Below are 14845 nucleotides of genomic sequence, written 5' to 3'. Positions count from 1 at the left end.
AAAAGTACAAATATGGGGAGGCATGGCAGGTTGATTATATCACCTTGCCACGATCTCGTAATGGTAAGCGTTATGTGCTCACCATGGTGGAGGCAACAACTGGGTGGCTTGAAACCTATGCAGTACCCCACGCTACCGCCCGAAATACCATACTAGGTCTTGAGACACAAGTCCTGTGGCGACATGGTACCCCAGAAAGAATTGAGTCAGATAATGGGACTCATTTTAAAAATTCTCTTGTAGGTACCTGGGCTAAAGGTCATGGTATTGAGTGGATTTACCATATTCCCTACCATGCACCGGCCTCAGGTAAGATTGAACGATACAATGGGTTGTTAAAAACTATGCTGAAAGCAATGGGAGGCGGTACATTTAAGCACTGGGAGAAGCATTTGGCAGAAGCCACCTGGTTAGTCAATACCAGAGGATCTATCAATCGTGGTGGTCCAACCCAGTCCAGCTCCCTACATACCGTAGAGGGAGATAAAGTCCCTGTTGTACATGTAAAGAATATGTTGGGAAAGGCAGTTTGGGTTATTCCAGCCTCTGAGAAGGACAAACCTCTTCGTGGAACTGTTTTTGCCCAGGGACCTGGGTCCACTTGGTGGGTGATGCAGGAAAACGGGGATGTTCAATGTGTACCGCAAGGGAACTTGATGTTGAGGGAGTGCAGTCAGTAATTCCTAGTGCGTGTGTTTATATTTTGTTTGTCTATATTAAGCATGATGTAGTGATGTGGAATAAGGGGTGGAATGTCATGGTTTCATGATTTTTCATTATCGGTATTCCACATCATAACATCATGCAATGCACTGGGGGTTTGACTGCTGATGCTCAAGTTCCGGGTGCCTGTCCAGAGGAGAAGAGCAGCTACGTTTCCCCAGGGGGCTTTGCGGTCAGCGAGGAGATATAACTCCCGGCAAGGTCACCTGATGCTCTCTTCTTTGCCTGCGCTGCTTCGCTTGCGCTTCTCTGCCTGCGCTGCTTCGCTTGCGCTTCTCTGCCTGCGCTTCTCGCCTGCGCTTCTCATCTCAGCGTTGTGGTAAGGCCGATCCACTATCAATTTCACATTCTCTCTCCTTATAAAATTCTGTTGATACCATATTTAGTAAATTACTTTGTTTTACCTCAGATTGTTGCCACTGTTTTCAATTATTTCGGGGTCCCTTATTTTCTTTTTTTTTCCGGGGGCGCGGATCCGCGGATCCCTCCGCCCTTCTAGTCACGGAACCGGGCCGAACCAGCCCGTAAACCGTTGACAGAGCTGAACAATAGATCCAGATAACATAATACCACAAAATGAAAAATGTGGCTGTTTTATGCCAGGAATTAATACTTAACTTAGTCTTGCCCCCACATTAAAAAACAAACAAACAAAAACAACAAACCAACCAGAAATCTCACTGAACTAAAAATGTCAGTTTAAAACCCAGTATCCAAAAGCTCTACACAAAACGAAACATCAGGAAGGCTAAGGCTTAAATTGTCACCACAGGCCTTTATCCCCGGAGCTGAGAGACTACTTGATAATACATGTTATGTACATGCTCCCACAACTATGGGATCTACAGATGTCTCTGCAACTTGGCTTATGTAAGACAGCATCTTTCAGCAAGAGAAAACTCTGCTTTCTCTTTGTTGTGGCTGATTAGAGAGGGATTGTAGCAAATATGGAGCTAACCTAGGGATCCTGTCTCTCTCTAGCCATTTAATATTTGGTTTAATTACATTGCCACTGGCAGATCTCCTTCCAACCACTGTTCCTCTTTACTCACTATCAGCAGGCTCTATGGAGAGTATGAAGCACTCCCAATATGGGCCAGTCCCACTGTCAGTCGGTCACTATTCCTGGAAGAAGGCGGCTGATGATCTTCTGAGTAATATGAAGCAAGTTTACATCTTATCTAAACCAATTTGATGACAAAGAACAGTAACAGTAAAGCAGCTACCACTTTTAGCTACAGTTATACGTGTCTGTAACTTTGGCAAAACAGGGACTCATTGATCTGTCATCTCCTTAAGATCCAGTAAAATTCTAACACCCTCTGCAGTTTCCTGTAATCCATCAGTTTGAAATTCTTTCCTGAAATATCACTTGGATAATATCAGCCTGATATTTCTGGAGGCACAACTCCCAGCTTAAATGTTGACTATCTCTGAGAATAACTTGTTGAATAACTTCCTGGACAAAACTGAAAAATCTGACTTGGTACACAGAAGCACAAAACCTAAGGACTGGTGTTATCACCAACTATTATGATCTAAGAACTTCCTCCAGGCTGGCAGGGCAGAACACCCTGTATTTTATACCAGATAATGCAGAACATATGGCACGACTGAGGTGAGTGACCACACAGCCTTAGCTGGCAGCAGAGGGCCGCTGCAATACAGACACCAGGTAACCCATCCTCTCCATTTTGCAGCTCTCCCTCCTCATGGATGATAATGATGTCAGAAGACAAGAAACTTTTGGAAAACCTAATACCTCCACCTACCTCAATGCAGGAGCTTCCTATGAGGACAGGGAAGGGAGTAGCTGCAGTGCATGCACCGCATCACTGCTGCTCCAGGTCTTCAGCACAGCTGCACTCACGTAATCGAAAGAAGAATGCGATACTATTGCAGATCTCTGAAAGCACTTTGATCTTTCTGAAAAAATCAATTGGTTTTCTATAAATATTTTCCAGAATGAACTTCAGTGAGCGCTGGTGCAAAATATTCCCTTATCTTCAAAGCCTTTGAACGGTTCTCAGTACAAAAACAAGAGAAAACAGATATATTTCAGATTAAAAGAGAAAAAAAAAAAAAACACTGGAAAAAATAACAGGGAGAGTCGCAGCTTATCACATTAATCTCAGAACTCAGTGTAGAATACTTTAAGATATTGACAGTGGAATGAATAAGCAATGCCACACTTTTTGAGTCACTCAGAAAACTGCCTGTGAAATATGAGGATGTACAGACTGCAGTTGTTTCCTTTATAATCACCATGTTTACAGTAATAGGCACTGGAAAAATAGGACGCCCTTGATTTTGGGGGGTTTTTAATTGTAAAAATATTTTCTGACCCACTTTTTCCCCCCCTCCAATTCCTCATTTGAGGGGTGAGCTGATAAGTTAACAAAAGCAATGACGTTTACAGGACACACCTTCACAGCCTGTTCGTCTATTGATGAAAACACAGCATGAGGCCTTCCTTTCACCCTCTATACCCCTCTTCAGTTCAAAGCACTGCTTTCCATTCACAGTCACAGCTATATGAAATCTGCCCATAAAGATCCACAGGCATCCCAGCAGTACTGCCAAAATGCATTTAATTTGGAGCCAGAATGTGCTGTTCTTTCCACTGTACCATGTCTAACCTTTGAGCATGATAGAGTACACAGGCAATGGAAAGTGAACAGCCAGAAGGGCAAAGAAAAGAGAGATGGAAAGGAAAAAAAAAAAAATATGAATGAGTACGTGGGTAGTGAGAAAAGTTAAGACACAAGAACAGGGGAGATACAAGATATGCAGAAGACAGAAAAAAACAGTGAGTGTATATCTGTGAATCTGCCCTGTTAATGCTGCTGTATGTTCTCATCCCACCTACATCAAAGCAGGCTATGGCTTTCCTTCTCCTTCTGTCCTAATTGTTTCTTGTGAGCGAAAACTCAAGGCTGTACATTTTGCTCTTCCATGACAATCTTCAGACACTCAAGCAGTGAAGGTTAAAAATTAAGAGAAATAACTCAGTTGTCCAACTGAGTTACACCCATGTTTACACCTCTCGTCCTCTCTCCTGCAGTGCTCTCCAGTAGGAAATCAGTGGCAGCTACCAGAAACCCTTAGGAGAAACAAAGGATGGAAGTCATCCATTTAAAATAACTTTTACTACAAAAATAAACAACAGTTCAGCCTTTACCCTCCCTGTCTGAGCTGGGTCATTATATCAATTATACACAGCATTGCTCATAAGGAGCAAGGCAAACTGTGGTTTGGTGGGCCTCACCTCTTCCTGCCCGACTGCTTGGAAAGGGAAGAAAACATGGTGTGCAGAAAGCAGTTTGAACTTTCTCAGGATGTGGAGCTAAAAAGCTCAAGGGTTGCTGCCAGATTGTTCTGTGGAGATTATGAAGCACAAAGAAAACATATGCTCAAAATTAAGATTCAGTGGGAAGTTTTAATTCCTATTCATATGGGACAAATGAGTTGTCTATTTCTAGAGTTAAGGCAGAGAGACATGATTCTTAAGGTTTTTATTTTTCCTGCTCTACACTACTTCAATCATATGTAGGGTGCTCTGAAAGAACTGCTTATGTTTCCATGGAAATTACAACAGATACAAAAAGCAAAATAACAGTTTGATAAATTCTCAGCTACAAAACACTATTTTTCAACACAGTCACTACTATTAGCTGTGTGTTTTCACCATCTATAAGCAAAAACCTGCAGGCAGTGCTCATAAAAACATGCAGCAGTGGAGGTGACCACTGTTGCTGTCACCACTGCTGAAACGAACCACCCATGACCTCACTGTGCTCACATCCACTGTTTGATCTCCAGAAATGTTCAGCTAGTGTTGATGAATGTCATGGATGCAATGGGAGCAAAATTTCTCCTGGTGTGCTTCTTAGGGTTTTCTGTTTTCACTTAGGTAGCATGTGTCTTTAGAAGGGGAGTGTTAGTTAGCACTTGGGAAGGAGGAGAGAAATCATCTACTTTTTGGAAGTAACTGTATCTGTTCCAGAGATAAAAGCTGCCACTTAGAAGCTATTATGTGGGAAGGGTCCCAACTAAGAGCACTAAAAGGAGCTGAGAGCAGATGAGAAGCAGGAAGACAAATTTGTGCTAGAAGGTACTGTGCCATTTTTCTGCAATGCAGAAAAACACCAACTTGTCTGGAATCAATGCTAGAAGCAAGAACCAGCATGCAGTGACACTGAGAGGCAGCAACAGTTAACTGTTCCACTATGTCAGAGTTCTTTGAAGGTCTATCAGCAAAAACATCAGCATTAGACAGAGTCATAGAATTATAAAGGTTGGAAAAGACCACTTACATCAAGCAGTACAACCATCAGCTCATCACCACCATGCCCACTATGACCCGCAGTGCCACAATGACGTGGTTCTTGAACACCTCCAGGGATGGTGACTCACCAGCCTGTTCCAGTACCTCACCACACTTTCAGAGAAAAAGTTTTTCATTATATCCAACCTGAACCTCCCCTAACACAACTTAAAGCCATTACCTCTTGTCCCATCACTGTTACCTGAGAGAAGAGGCCGACCCCCAGCTCACCACAACCTCCTTTCAGGTTAATTGTAGAGAGCGATGAGGCCTCCCCTGAGCCTTCTCTTCTCCAGACTGAACAATCCCAGCTCCCTCAGTCACTTCCCTTAAGACTTGTGCTCCAGACCCTCCACTAGATTCACCGCCCTTCTCTGGACATGCTCCAGAGCCTGAGTCCCATCGCTAAACCATGCCTCTTAGTGCCACCTCAGCACATCTCTTAAATACCTCCAAGGATGAGGAGACATCTACTTCTCTGGGCAGCCTGTCACAATGCTAGACCACCCTCTCCACTAATTCTCCACTAATTCTCCACTAATGCTCAATTTCAGCTCTCCTGGAAACAGGTGAATTCATATACACAACAAAACCCAACGAGGTCCCATGCCAAATCTGTGCAAGTGTGGGCTCTCCAAGGACAGAAGCTCTCCTACAATGCCTTGAATTGCAGCTGGCCTCTGACCTGCACTCCTGTCAAATCACACAAAGAATCAGCCCCTTTAGCTTCTCTTGACAAAGTTAAACACCTCCCTGTAATCCTATAATCCTCCATTAATCGTGTAATCATGCTTGCCACTCCCTGTAATCTCTGTCAATAGCCCGGTACTTTTTGGCACCTCAGCAATGGAGGGCAGGCTAAATACCTCTATTAAGCCTGAGGGAACTACCACCCATTGCCCAGTGCTCTGAAGAATGAAAAGTAGATACTGTTTTCTGCTCTGCTTGTCCTTTGAGATCATTCTTCTTCCTAACAATTAAGAGAAACTGCAGCAACTCCATTTCTAAACAGTTGCTGGTTTGGAAATACCAATGGAAAAATAAATTCATATAAAATCCAACACCTACCTGAAGTCTCAGCACAGCTTATTTGGTTTGTTGGACATTTTAATCACTGTAATTGCTTTCCTTCACATCAAGGCAGCCAAGTGGTAATGTAAAATGCTGACTCTTAATGTTATTTGCAAGCTATCCTTTAATACTAAACATTTTCATAGTAGTTTATAAAGGTAAACTGAAACATTACAGGACATTCAAAATAAATATCTATCAAACCTTGAAATTCTTCCCACAAAATATTTGTTAACAACACTGAAGGCTCCCTCCACCATTTCAGTGGGAAAGGCAAAAGTTGCCATTTTTTCCTTTTACCCTATTTTTGGAAGCAAACTTCTGTCAGCAAAGATGAAGTACTGTTTTCTTTCTGACTTATTATTTATACTGTAAGAAGATGACTATAAATGCTTTGTTTTGAAAATAAATACACTGATATATACCATATAAGTGCATGCCAGAATAGAAGAATGATTTCTAAATGTTTAAGTCATACAACATCTGAACGAAGACAGACAGTGTTTTGGGACATCGGCTGCATTAACAACCCCACTTCTCAAGAGTGCCTGTTCAGAGGCATTTCCTCCATGAGAAAGTATTCCAACCTAAATATTTCCTCAAAAGAGCACAAATGCTTGTCAATTCCAAACATTGGTGAAAATTACCTCCCAAAGTTTTCAGGAGGAATGATTAAAAATTACATGTCAGCACCACATATGAAAGCTGTACCTGCCCATATACATTCTGTAATGGACTGGATTATACATACACCATTAAAACAGCTTTTCTATACAAGATAGACACAAATGAAGCAAGGGCATGGAGTCTACTTTCACTATTCCAGGAGTGGCATAAATCCACTCAGCAGAGTACTTGTCAAAGTTGTTGTTGAATCACAGAATGGCCAGGGTTGGAAGAGACCTCAAGGATCATGGAACTCCAACCCCCCTGCCACATGCAGGGCCACCAACCTCCCCATTTAATACTAGACCAGGCTGCCCAGGGTCCCAAGAAAAAATGAAGGGTTCAAGAAATCATTGTAGGGTTGAAGAAATCATCATAACATCCACATGAAACAGATTAAGACAATAGCAAATATTTCACGCCTATTTACCACTTATTCCCCCAGAAGGTTATGAGGGGAATGGAAGGGGCAATTGTGAAGTTTCTAGGAGTATCTCCTTTCTTCTATTAAAATACTGATATTTCAGTTAATACAAAAAACAAAAAAAAAAAAAAAAAAAAAAAAAAACAACAAAAAAACAACTGAGAAAGAGACTTCACAGCAGAAACTTTACTTGAAAGACAACAGGAAATATCCTGAGGAATATTCCTAGGAAACCAGAACTCTGCCCTCATCAGTGAAGTCAGTTGCTTATACCATTTGAGACTTCCATCCCTGATCTTCTCAAATGACTCTCTTTCCCCTGCACTTAGCATAACAATTTTCTGGGGTGCTCTTGTTGCTTTCAATGGCTAGTTGTGCACCTCCACTGTTTGCACTGAATAGATTGACAAATACCATTGTGTTGGAAAGGACAGAGGAAAATATACTTTTGTCTGGCAGAAATACAGCTCCCATTCCTGTGGGAACACAGGGATTTTTCCATAGATGGGAGTCTTTCTGCACACTGTTGCTTACGTGACAAAAATAAATGCTTAACAACATATCCATGTTGACTTTTAAGCACCAAACTTAGCAAGGAGTTTTATCCTGCCCAAATTCAACATTAGACTGAGGTTTCTTACACAGATTCTTCCTGCACAGCACAGTCTGAAGACGCTGAGAGCAGCTAAGGCCAGTGGTTCTCCCTCACTTAGCACTGACTTCCTTTCTTTAAAAGCTTGATGTGGGAGGGGTCAGGTTTTGCTACCTTAGCTTTGTGCTAAACTGAGTTTTTGGGTGGGAACACACAGGAATCACCTCACCTGCAAAACCACAGTGAGCTACAGCCATAAGCAAAAGGTGACTAACCATTCTGCTAGGATGCTCAGGGTGGCAACGATGCCAAGTTTCTCTCTCATCTAGGCATTTCTCATTGCTCTATCTTCTGAGATGTCTGAGAAAATATTCTGCAATGTGTCCATCAAAGCTTGGTGCATTTTCCTGGCATTGTCTGCAGGGCACAAAGAGCACTGACTCCCTGCTGGTGAGTGCAGAAAGGAAACAAACCATACTAAGAGGATTTTGTACTTAGTTTTTAATCTTCTTCTGTGCCGCCAGTAAGGAAGGCAGAACTACACAAGTATATGTCACCCTAAGTAAAAATCAATTAGCAGAAATCCCCAGCTGCTTGACATAAATCAAGCTTAACATCAGTGCAATAGCTGAGAGTGCGTGCTTCCCTTTTCCTCCACAGTGAAGCACAGGTCAGAGTGCTTCACAGGCCCACAGTAGCACATCTTCTTTTCCATGAGTCCTGACAGGATGCTCAAGCTGCTCAGGGTGGGGACAGTCACTTCCACTTCCACCCAGTCTGCCTGCAACCTGCCTGGCAGATGCTTCACACAGCAAGAAAGTGACCTGCGCTGCTTAACGCCCCTTGTAAGTCAGCAGCGGGAAATCCCTACTTCCTTTTTTTTAATCAGACTACCACATTGAAATAAATTGTTTTGCAGAAATGATTTACTAAACTGCAATTATCAAGGAAATCCAACTCCTCCATTTCCTTAAGGAAACTCTGATTAGCAGTTTGGGCTACTGGCCTGCTCTTTACCCCTCTATTCAGCACATTCAGAGGGTCGTGCCTCCTTCTCACAGGCAGAGCTACTGGGTGCCAGGAGGCAGTGACACCACACTAGAGAGTTTCTAACTGCTGGAAAACCAGCATAGTGAGTTTCTTCCAACACACCAGCGAGTCATTACGTGGTTGCCTATACAGAAAGATCTGCAGAAGACTGATGTTTGACTGATGCATGAGATAAAAGCCTCAGAAATAGTAACATCTCACTCAGAATAAAAAACAACACAAGGTCCCTAAGAGGACATCCATGGCCTGTCTGTCCATGCGCAGGAAGTGAACACGGCTCTCTAAACACGATGTTAGAAATTCACATTAAGATCTTTCAGTTCAACAGCCCCTTTGAGCACTGCTCATCAATGGCACTGAGCAAGAACACGCATAACTTTCCTGCTAACTTCAGCCTATCTTAAAAAAAAGAAATCCAGACACACACACACACAAAAAAAAACAATCATACATCCTCTTAGCTTCTAAAATTATCCTGCATTTCCTCCTGTTCAGCATAACATCTTGTTATGCTGAACAGTGAGAAGGACAGCTACTAGCACGCTTACAAAGCAAATGGCATTTCAGTTAATCAGCACATGGGACTACAGTACAGGGAAGAAGATACATGGAAGCATTTAGAATGTGTATTTTCAGACTTGGAAAGTGGAACTACATTAGGCAGAAGTAAAATTCATGGATCAGTGAAAAATGATATTAGGACACAGGCAAAATGCAGGTGTACAGCCAGCTCAAGCAGCTGGCCTGATGTCGAGCTGGTGGTCAGTGCAAGAACAAGAATAAAAGCCCAGTACTCTCAACAAATGTGGTACTTTCTTTTCACAAACTCTTTCCTAGAAGCCAAGCTCTGCCTGCTAAGGTTTTACTGTTTCCATCATTGCAGTCACACATGGACATTGTTATCTCTAGCACAGCCTGCTCCTTCCTGTCCCTTCAGTTAGTACAACTGAAGACTTAGAATAGCAGCATCCTTTAGCATGCCAGGGACAAAAGCACACAAAGAGAGAACATAGCTGGAGGCATGACATTCATTGTGACTTCAGAATAAAAGCAAGTGTCTCAAAAGGTTCTGAGAAATGGGAACTCAGCCATAAAAAGCATCTTATACACAACCTTGGGGTTTACCTCAGGAAGGCTGCTGTTCTGCATTTGTTAACTTTTGTGAAGTGCAGGGTGGCTAGTCTAGTTTCCCTAAGGTCATTTAACATTTAATTGCAGCCCCAATTGCTTAGTTCCTACCCCACACCATGAGCACTGCTCAGTCCAACTGGTGAGCCAAGCAACACCTGAGCAGATCCAGGATTTAGAATGAAGCATTTCAGGTATTGCAAATCTATAAGCAGAAAATCATGAAGCAGTTGGTGTTTGAACTGGATCAAGTATTTTTTTACCAAGAAAAGAAAATTTATTGGAGTTATACAGATAAATAATTCATACTGCACCTGCACAGCAGCTTATCAACATCAACACTCGTGGTCAGTGATAGACGCAGATATAACCACACACTTTTTTTTGGCCCTAGAGAGGCAGCCACTCTATAAGTCATTATTCTGGCTGGACTTCTACAGAACAAGTAACTGTTCTGAAATGTACAATTTAGTTCCTGCTAAATTTCTCTGTTGACTTTTTAGCTGTTTTGTGTGCTTGGGTAAGATTTGTGCCAGATACCTTCAGAGCTGCCCTCCAGAGCCTTCCAGCCCCAACCATTCCACATGTGTATGAGGAAGCACAGTCCTAACCTCCACATGCTTCATGAGATGGAGCGGTTCAGATGCAATAACACTACTTAAACCCAAAAGACTGGCAGTGATCCCGAGGAGCTGACAAATATTAAGACAGAACAAAGATTGAGCAAGACCTTAAACATCAGTGCTCATCAATAGAACAGAAATTAACAGAGGACCCCTGCAGTCCTTGCATCCATCCATTCTGTCAGAGACACAGTCCATGAAGTTGGCACAGTCAGAGGTACGTGACAGGCCCAGGGAGGCAGAGGCATTCCTAAGTGCTGATACCCTGCAGATCAGTTGGGTGCAAGGCAATACAGGGAGCTCAATGCTCCCAGAGCCACGCTGCAGCAGTGAGAGGAAGTGAGACAGGCAAACACGGGAGCAAGCCTGGAAATGATCAGATCTGCAGACACAGGTTGGCAGTCAGAGGGGAAAAGGAAAAAAATAAATTGGAGAGGCTCCAATTCTACCTATGGCAGAAGCAGTCAGGTCTCAGTTTCTAAGAGGAACACAACACTCTCCTCTGCCATCAAAATCATAGCAAAGCAGCAAATTCAGCTTCTGTAAAACTTCCCATTTATGCTGTTAAATCCACAGTGCCATAGCATGGTTAGCTTGGGGTGTAACATCCCACACAACAAAGTCTAGGTATGGAATAATTGCCTTTGGTCAACAGAACAATTTGTCTTTGCTTAAATACAAGCAACAAGAATAGATAGAGACAAGGGATGGAGCAGTGTATCAGATGACCACAGGGATGATCGAGAAGGTCAGTCCATGCTTTTTGACAAGCAACAGGCTGGGGTATTAACAGCACTGCATGAGAAGGCAAAAAGAGAATGACGGCGAGGGAGACGTAAAGGAGGGTATGACAATAGTTCCACTACTGAGATTTGTTCTATCTTCTCCTCATTTACATATTAAATAATCAACTAACTAACAAACAAACCAAAACAGGATTTGAAAGAAAGCCATATAAAATAAATTACTGAAAACACTTCTTTCCCAATCATGGCCGCTACTGCCTTTAATCTGTCACCTGACTGGAACCCTACTGACCTTTTACCAATAATTTCAGCAGATTTGGTGTGGTTTGAGACCTCCAGCAGCAGATCTCTCTAGAGGTAGCTCAGAAATACAGCTGTTGACACTTTCAGCAAAGAGGAAGGAGCTGCATTAGCTGGCTGAAGAAAGAAGAAAAGGAGATGACAGGAAGAAAATGATGAAACGTAGAAAGCTATTAGTAAAATAATTCCCCCAGCTCTTTACTGAGAGCAGTTACACACTAGAAGAGGACCCCCAGATTGCTCACAGCTTCCATGGGAAGAAGGCAAATACACTTGCAGGCTAGCAGTACCAGGAATGGCATAAGCAGAGCAGATATTGTCTGGCAGCAGAAGAGAGGACTAAACATTCCCTCCGGTCCTCTTCCTCGTGATATAGTCTTTAGATCAGAAATCAAACACTGTGCTAGTCTTTCAGCAATGAAGATGCTGACTAGAGAGCTCAGAGTTTTGGTCCTGATGTGTTTCCCTTTTACTGCTGCTACCTTCCAGTCATGCAAGTCTCTGCTTTTAGTGTTGACTTCAGGATGCTAGGCTGTAACGATCCAGGAGATGAACAGAAATCCTCTTCAATCCTAGAAAACAAAGGAAAAGCTGAAAAAGGATGAACCAGAGAGGCTCATAGGAAGTATGGCTTGAGATTCATTTGCTTGCATCACTCTGGAAGTAAGTGGAGAACTGCCACACCCCTTTTTGGATGGACTACACTGGCTCCTGAATGCAAGGCCTTACTACATATTTAAAACAGTAGACCATAAATAAGAAAGCATTTCCAAACGAGACACAGGAAGTACAGCATGACAAATTTCCAGGATTAGTATTAATCAATTTGCATATTATAAAACAATTTACTGGGAAAAAAAAACCAATTTTCTATTTCCTACAAATACAACTGCAAAGGAATAGGTAAAGTTATTACACTTCCTTTTTGTTAAGCTAAGATTATGAACGCCTATTCAAACGATATTGCAGATTTTGCAGAACACTGATCTGAAGACATACCATGACTATGAATCAGAGGACAGCTCTATTAAACACATGCAATATAACAACGCTTGGAAAAATCACAGTGGAGAAGACTTGCAAAACTACTTAGTTTTTAACACACTGGGTTTATGGCTAGCCTACCACTTGCTCTCATTTCAGCAACAAGTAATTTATCCAAAAGACAAGACGACATAGCAACCTACATAGAAAATGACAGCTAACAAATTTAGTAGAGACGTGAAATATAAAACCCCTGCCATCCTTGCTTTTTGGCGTAGAGGAGTAAGAAAAGTTTCCACTGCCTTGTCCAATAACACTGTGTACAGCTAAAGTCTTTTTTTTTTTTTTTTTTTTTTTTTAAAGGAAAAACATTTCAGAATTTAAAATTGATTCCCCATTGACAAGAAGTTCAAGCAGCCAAATGATGTTTCAGAGGAATGCTATTTATCAGCCTTTTCAGATGCTGGCCATTCTCTGGTTATGCACAATGCTCTATTGTTTGCATAAAAGAAGGAAGAAGGATTGGGAAATTATTTCCTGGGGAAATAAAAAGCAGATATAGTGCATGGAATAACACTCTGGTAGTCAGAGCTAGCACAGGCCTCTGCAGAGGGAGGGCCATTTTTAGCAGCAGCACACGCCTAAGCACCTCTCCTCCGGTGAGGCAAGACAATTTTGAGAGGTCTCCTTGCTCACTGCTCTCCATGATGGAAGGCAGGATGAAAATTGTGCTCCTCCAGCAAAAGGAACACATTACAGGAAAGCATGATGGGAAAGAGAAAGAGTATCAGCTCTCCTGCCCATAGTGATGAAAGCAGGGAGTATTAAAAGATGGGATGCTCTGAAAAAGCATCCATACCCTGCTCTCTGCATGGAGCAGACTGGAAGGTACCTCTGGGTGTGCTTTTGTAAACAGAACAATTTTAAAATGGAACAGGAGCTATGTCATGAAACCTTCTGGCAGCTGCACATGATGACCTCCAAATTACCATTCTGCTGATGAGTGTTTGTGTAGGCCCTTTTTGTTCTTCTCTTCAGGCTATTTATTTCAGGTCTTCTTGGTTACGATGTATTTTGGTTGTATTTTTTTAAGCTGTGGTTTTGGGGGTTTGTTTTTGTTTTGTGTTTTTGTTTAGTATTAAAAAGGGAAATGGAATGAGGCTTCAAATAGAATCCTTTGCTCACAGTGAAGCCACAAGAGAGGTAACCTATGTGACCAAAGACTAACCTCCCAAAAGGAACACCACAGCAGCCAGAGACCAATCCCCTGAGCATAGCTGGCTGTGCATCCTCTGAAAGGCTGATATTCAGCTGTCACTTCAGGAGAACTATTCAGACAAGTCTCCTAAGACCAACCTGTTCCTGTGTTGTTCATAACTATCAGGTTTGCCACTCTTACCAAAAAAAAAAAAAAAAAAAAAGCAAAGCAGTGAGTCAAAGCACACTGAACAAACGAGTCATACCGGTTAAATGAGAACTTACATAACCTTACGCCAAAACAAACCAAAAAACAATAAAACTTCCCAAAAATAAGTACTTGAGAATACTCCAGAAATAATTCTCTTGTAAACAGAAACACAGCAGAAAAATAGCAAGTTTGTACAAGTGCTTGTTGTTGGAAAATTTCTTGAATAACTGGAACCCACTGCACAACACTTCCATATTTCCCAGACTTCTGGGATACCTTCAGCCCCCCACATTTGATTTTTTATTAACTATGTGTTATAGCTGACCAGCAAAGATACTATTTGCAGCTTAACAAGGCTGAATCTGTATCATTTTCAGCAACTCCAGAAATTCAAAAAATAATAATCAAGGAATCTTTAATTCCTATTCAGGTTAGTAATTTCTAGTTGGTGCTTCAGAGAAATTGTATTTATGCAGAGAAATTATGTTTTATAGTGCTCATGTAACATTCCAGGCATTTCAAGCCAAAGCATCTCTTCAACATCTGTTAGCTGTACCATCACAAATGTTTGTCACAGAATCACAGAATCAATTACCAAGCTTGGTACTATCCACCAGCCCACTACCTCCATGCCCCCCTAACCATGTCTCTCCATGCTGCATCCATAGTTCTTGAATATCTCCGGAGACAGTGACACCTCCACCTCCCTGGGCAGCCTGTGCCAATGCCTCACCACTCTTCCTGAAATGTTTCCTAACATCCAGCTTGAACCTCCCCCGGCACAACTTAAGGCCATCACCTCT

At 42.1% G+C, this 14845-nt stretch overlaps 1 protein-coding gene across 10 annotated transcripts in view; it reads right to left on the bottom strand.

Annotated features, from left to right (window-relative positions):
* The window catches only part of LOC100547818 (OX-2 membrane glycoprotein-like), a 45231-nt gene that overhangs the window by 15876 nt on the left and 14510 nt on the right, over positions 1-14845 (bottom strand). For 8 of the 10 annotated variants that reach the window (XR_014887361.1, XR_014887360.1, XR_014887358.1 and 5 more), the window contains one exon: positions 10236-12222. Coding sequence is in view for 1 of the 10 variants with exons in the window: in XM_085239757.1 (XP_085095883.1) it covers positions 12170-12222 (53 nt within the window). In the remaining 9 variants the exon portion in view is untranslated. Of the gene's footprint in view, positions 1-2495; positions 12223-14845 lie in introns of those variants that run through there. The other 2 variants (XR_014887353.1, XR_014887354.1) reach the window with 1 other exon arrangement.

This window comes from Meleagris gallopavo, chromosome 1 (genome assembly GCF_905368555.1).
Source record: "Meleagris gallopavo chromosome 1, MGAL_WU_HG_1.1, whole genome shotgun sequence".
Taxonomy (NCBI): domain Eukaryota; kingdom Metazoa; phylum Chordata; class Aves; order Galliformes; family Phasianidae; genus Meleagris; species Meleagris gallopavo.
This window is presented reverse-complemented; position numbering and strand designations above follow the sequence as displayed.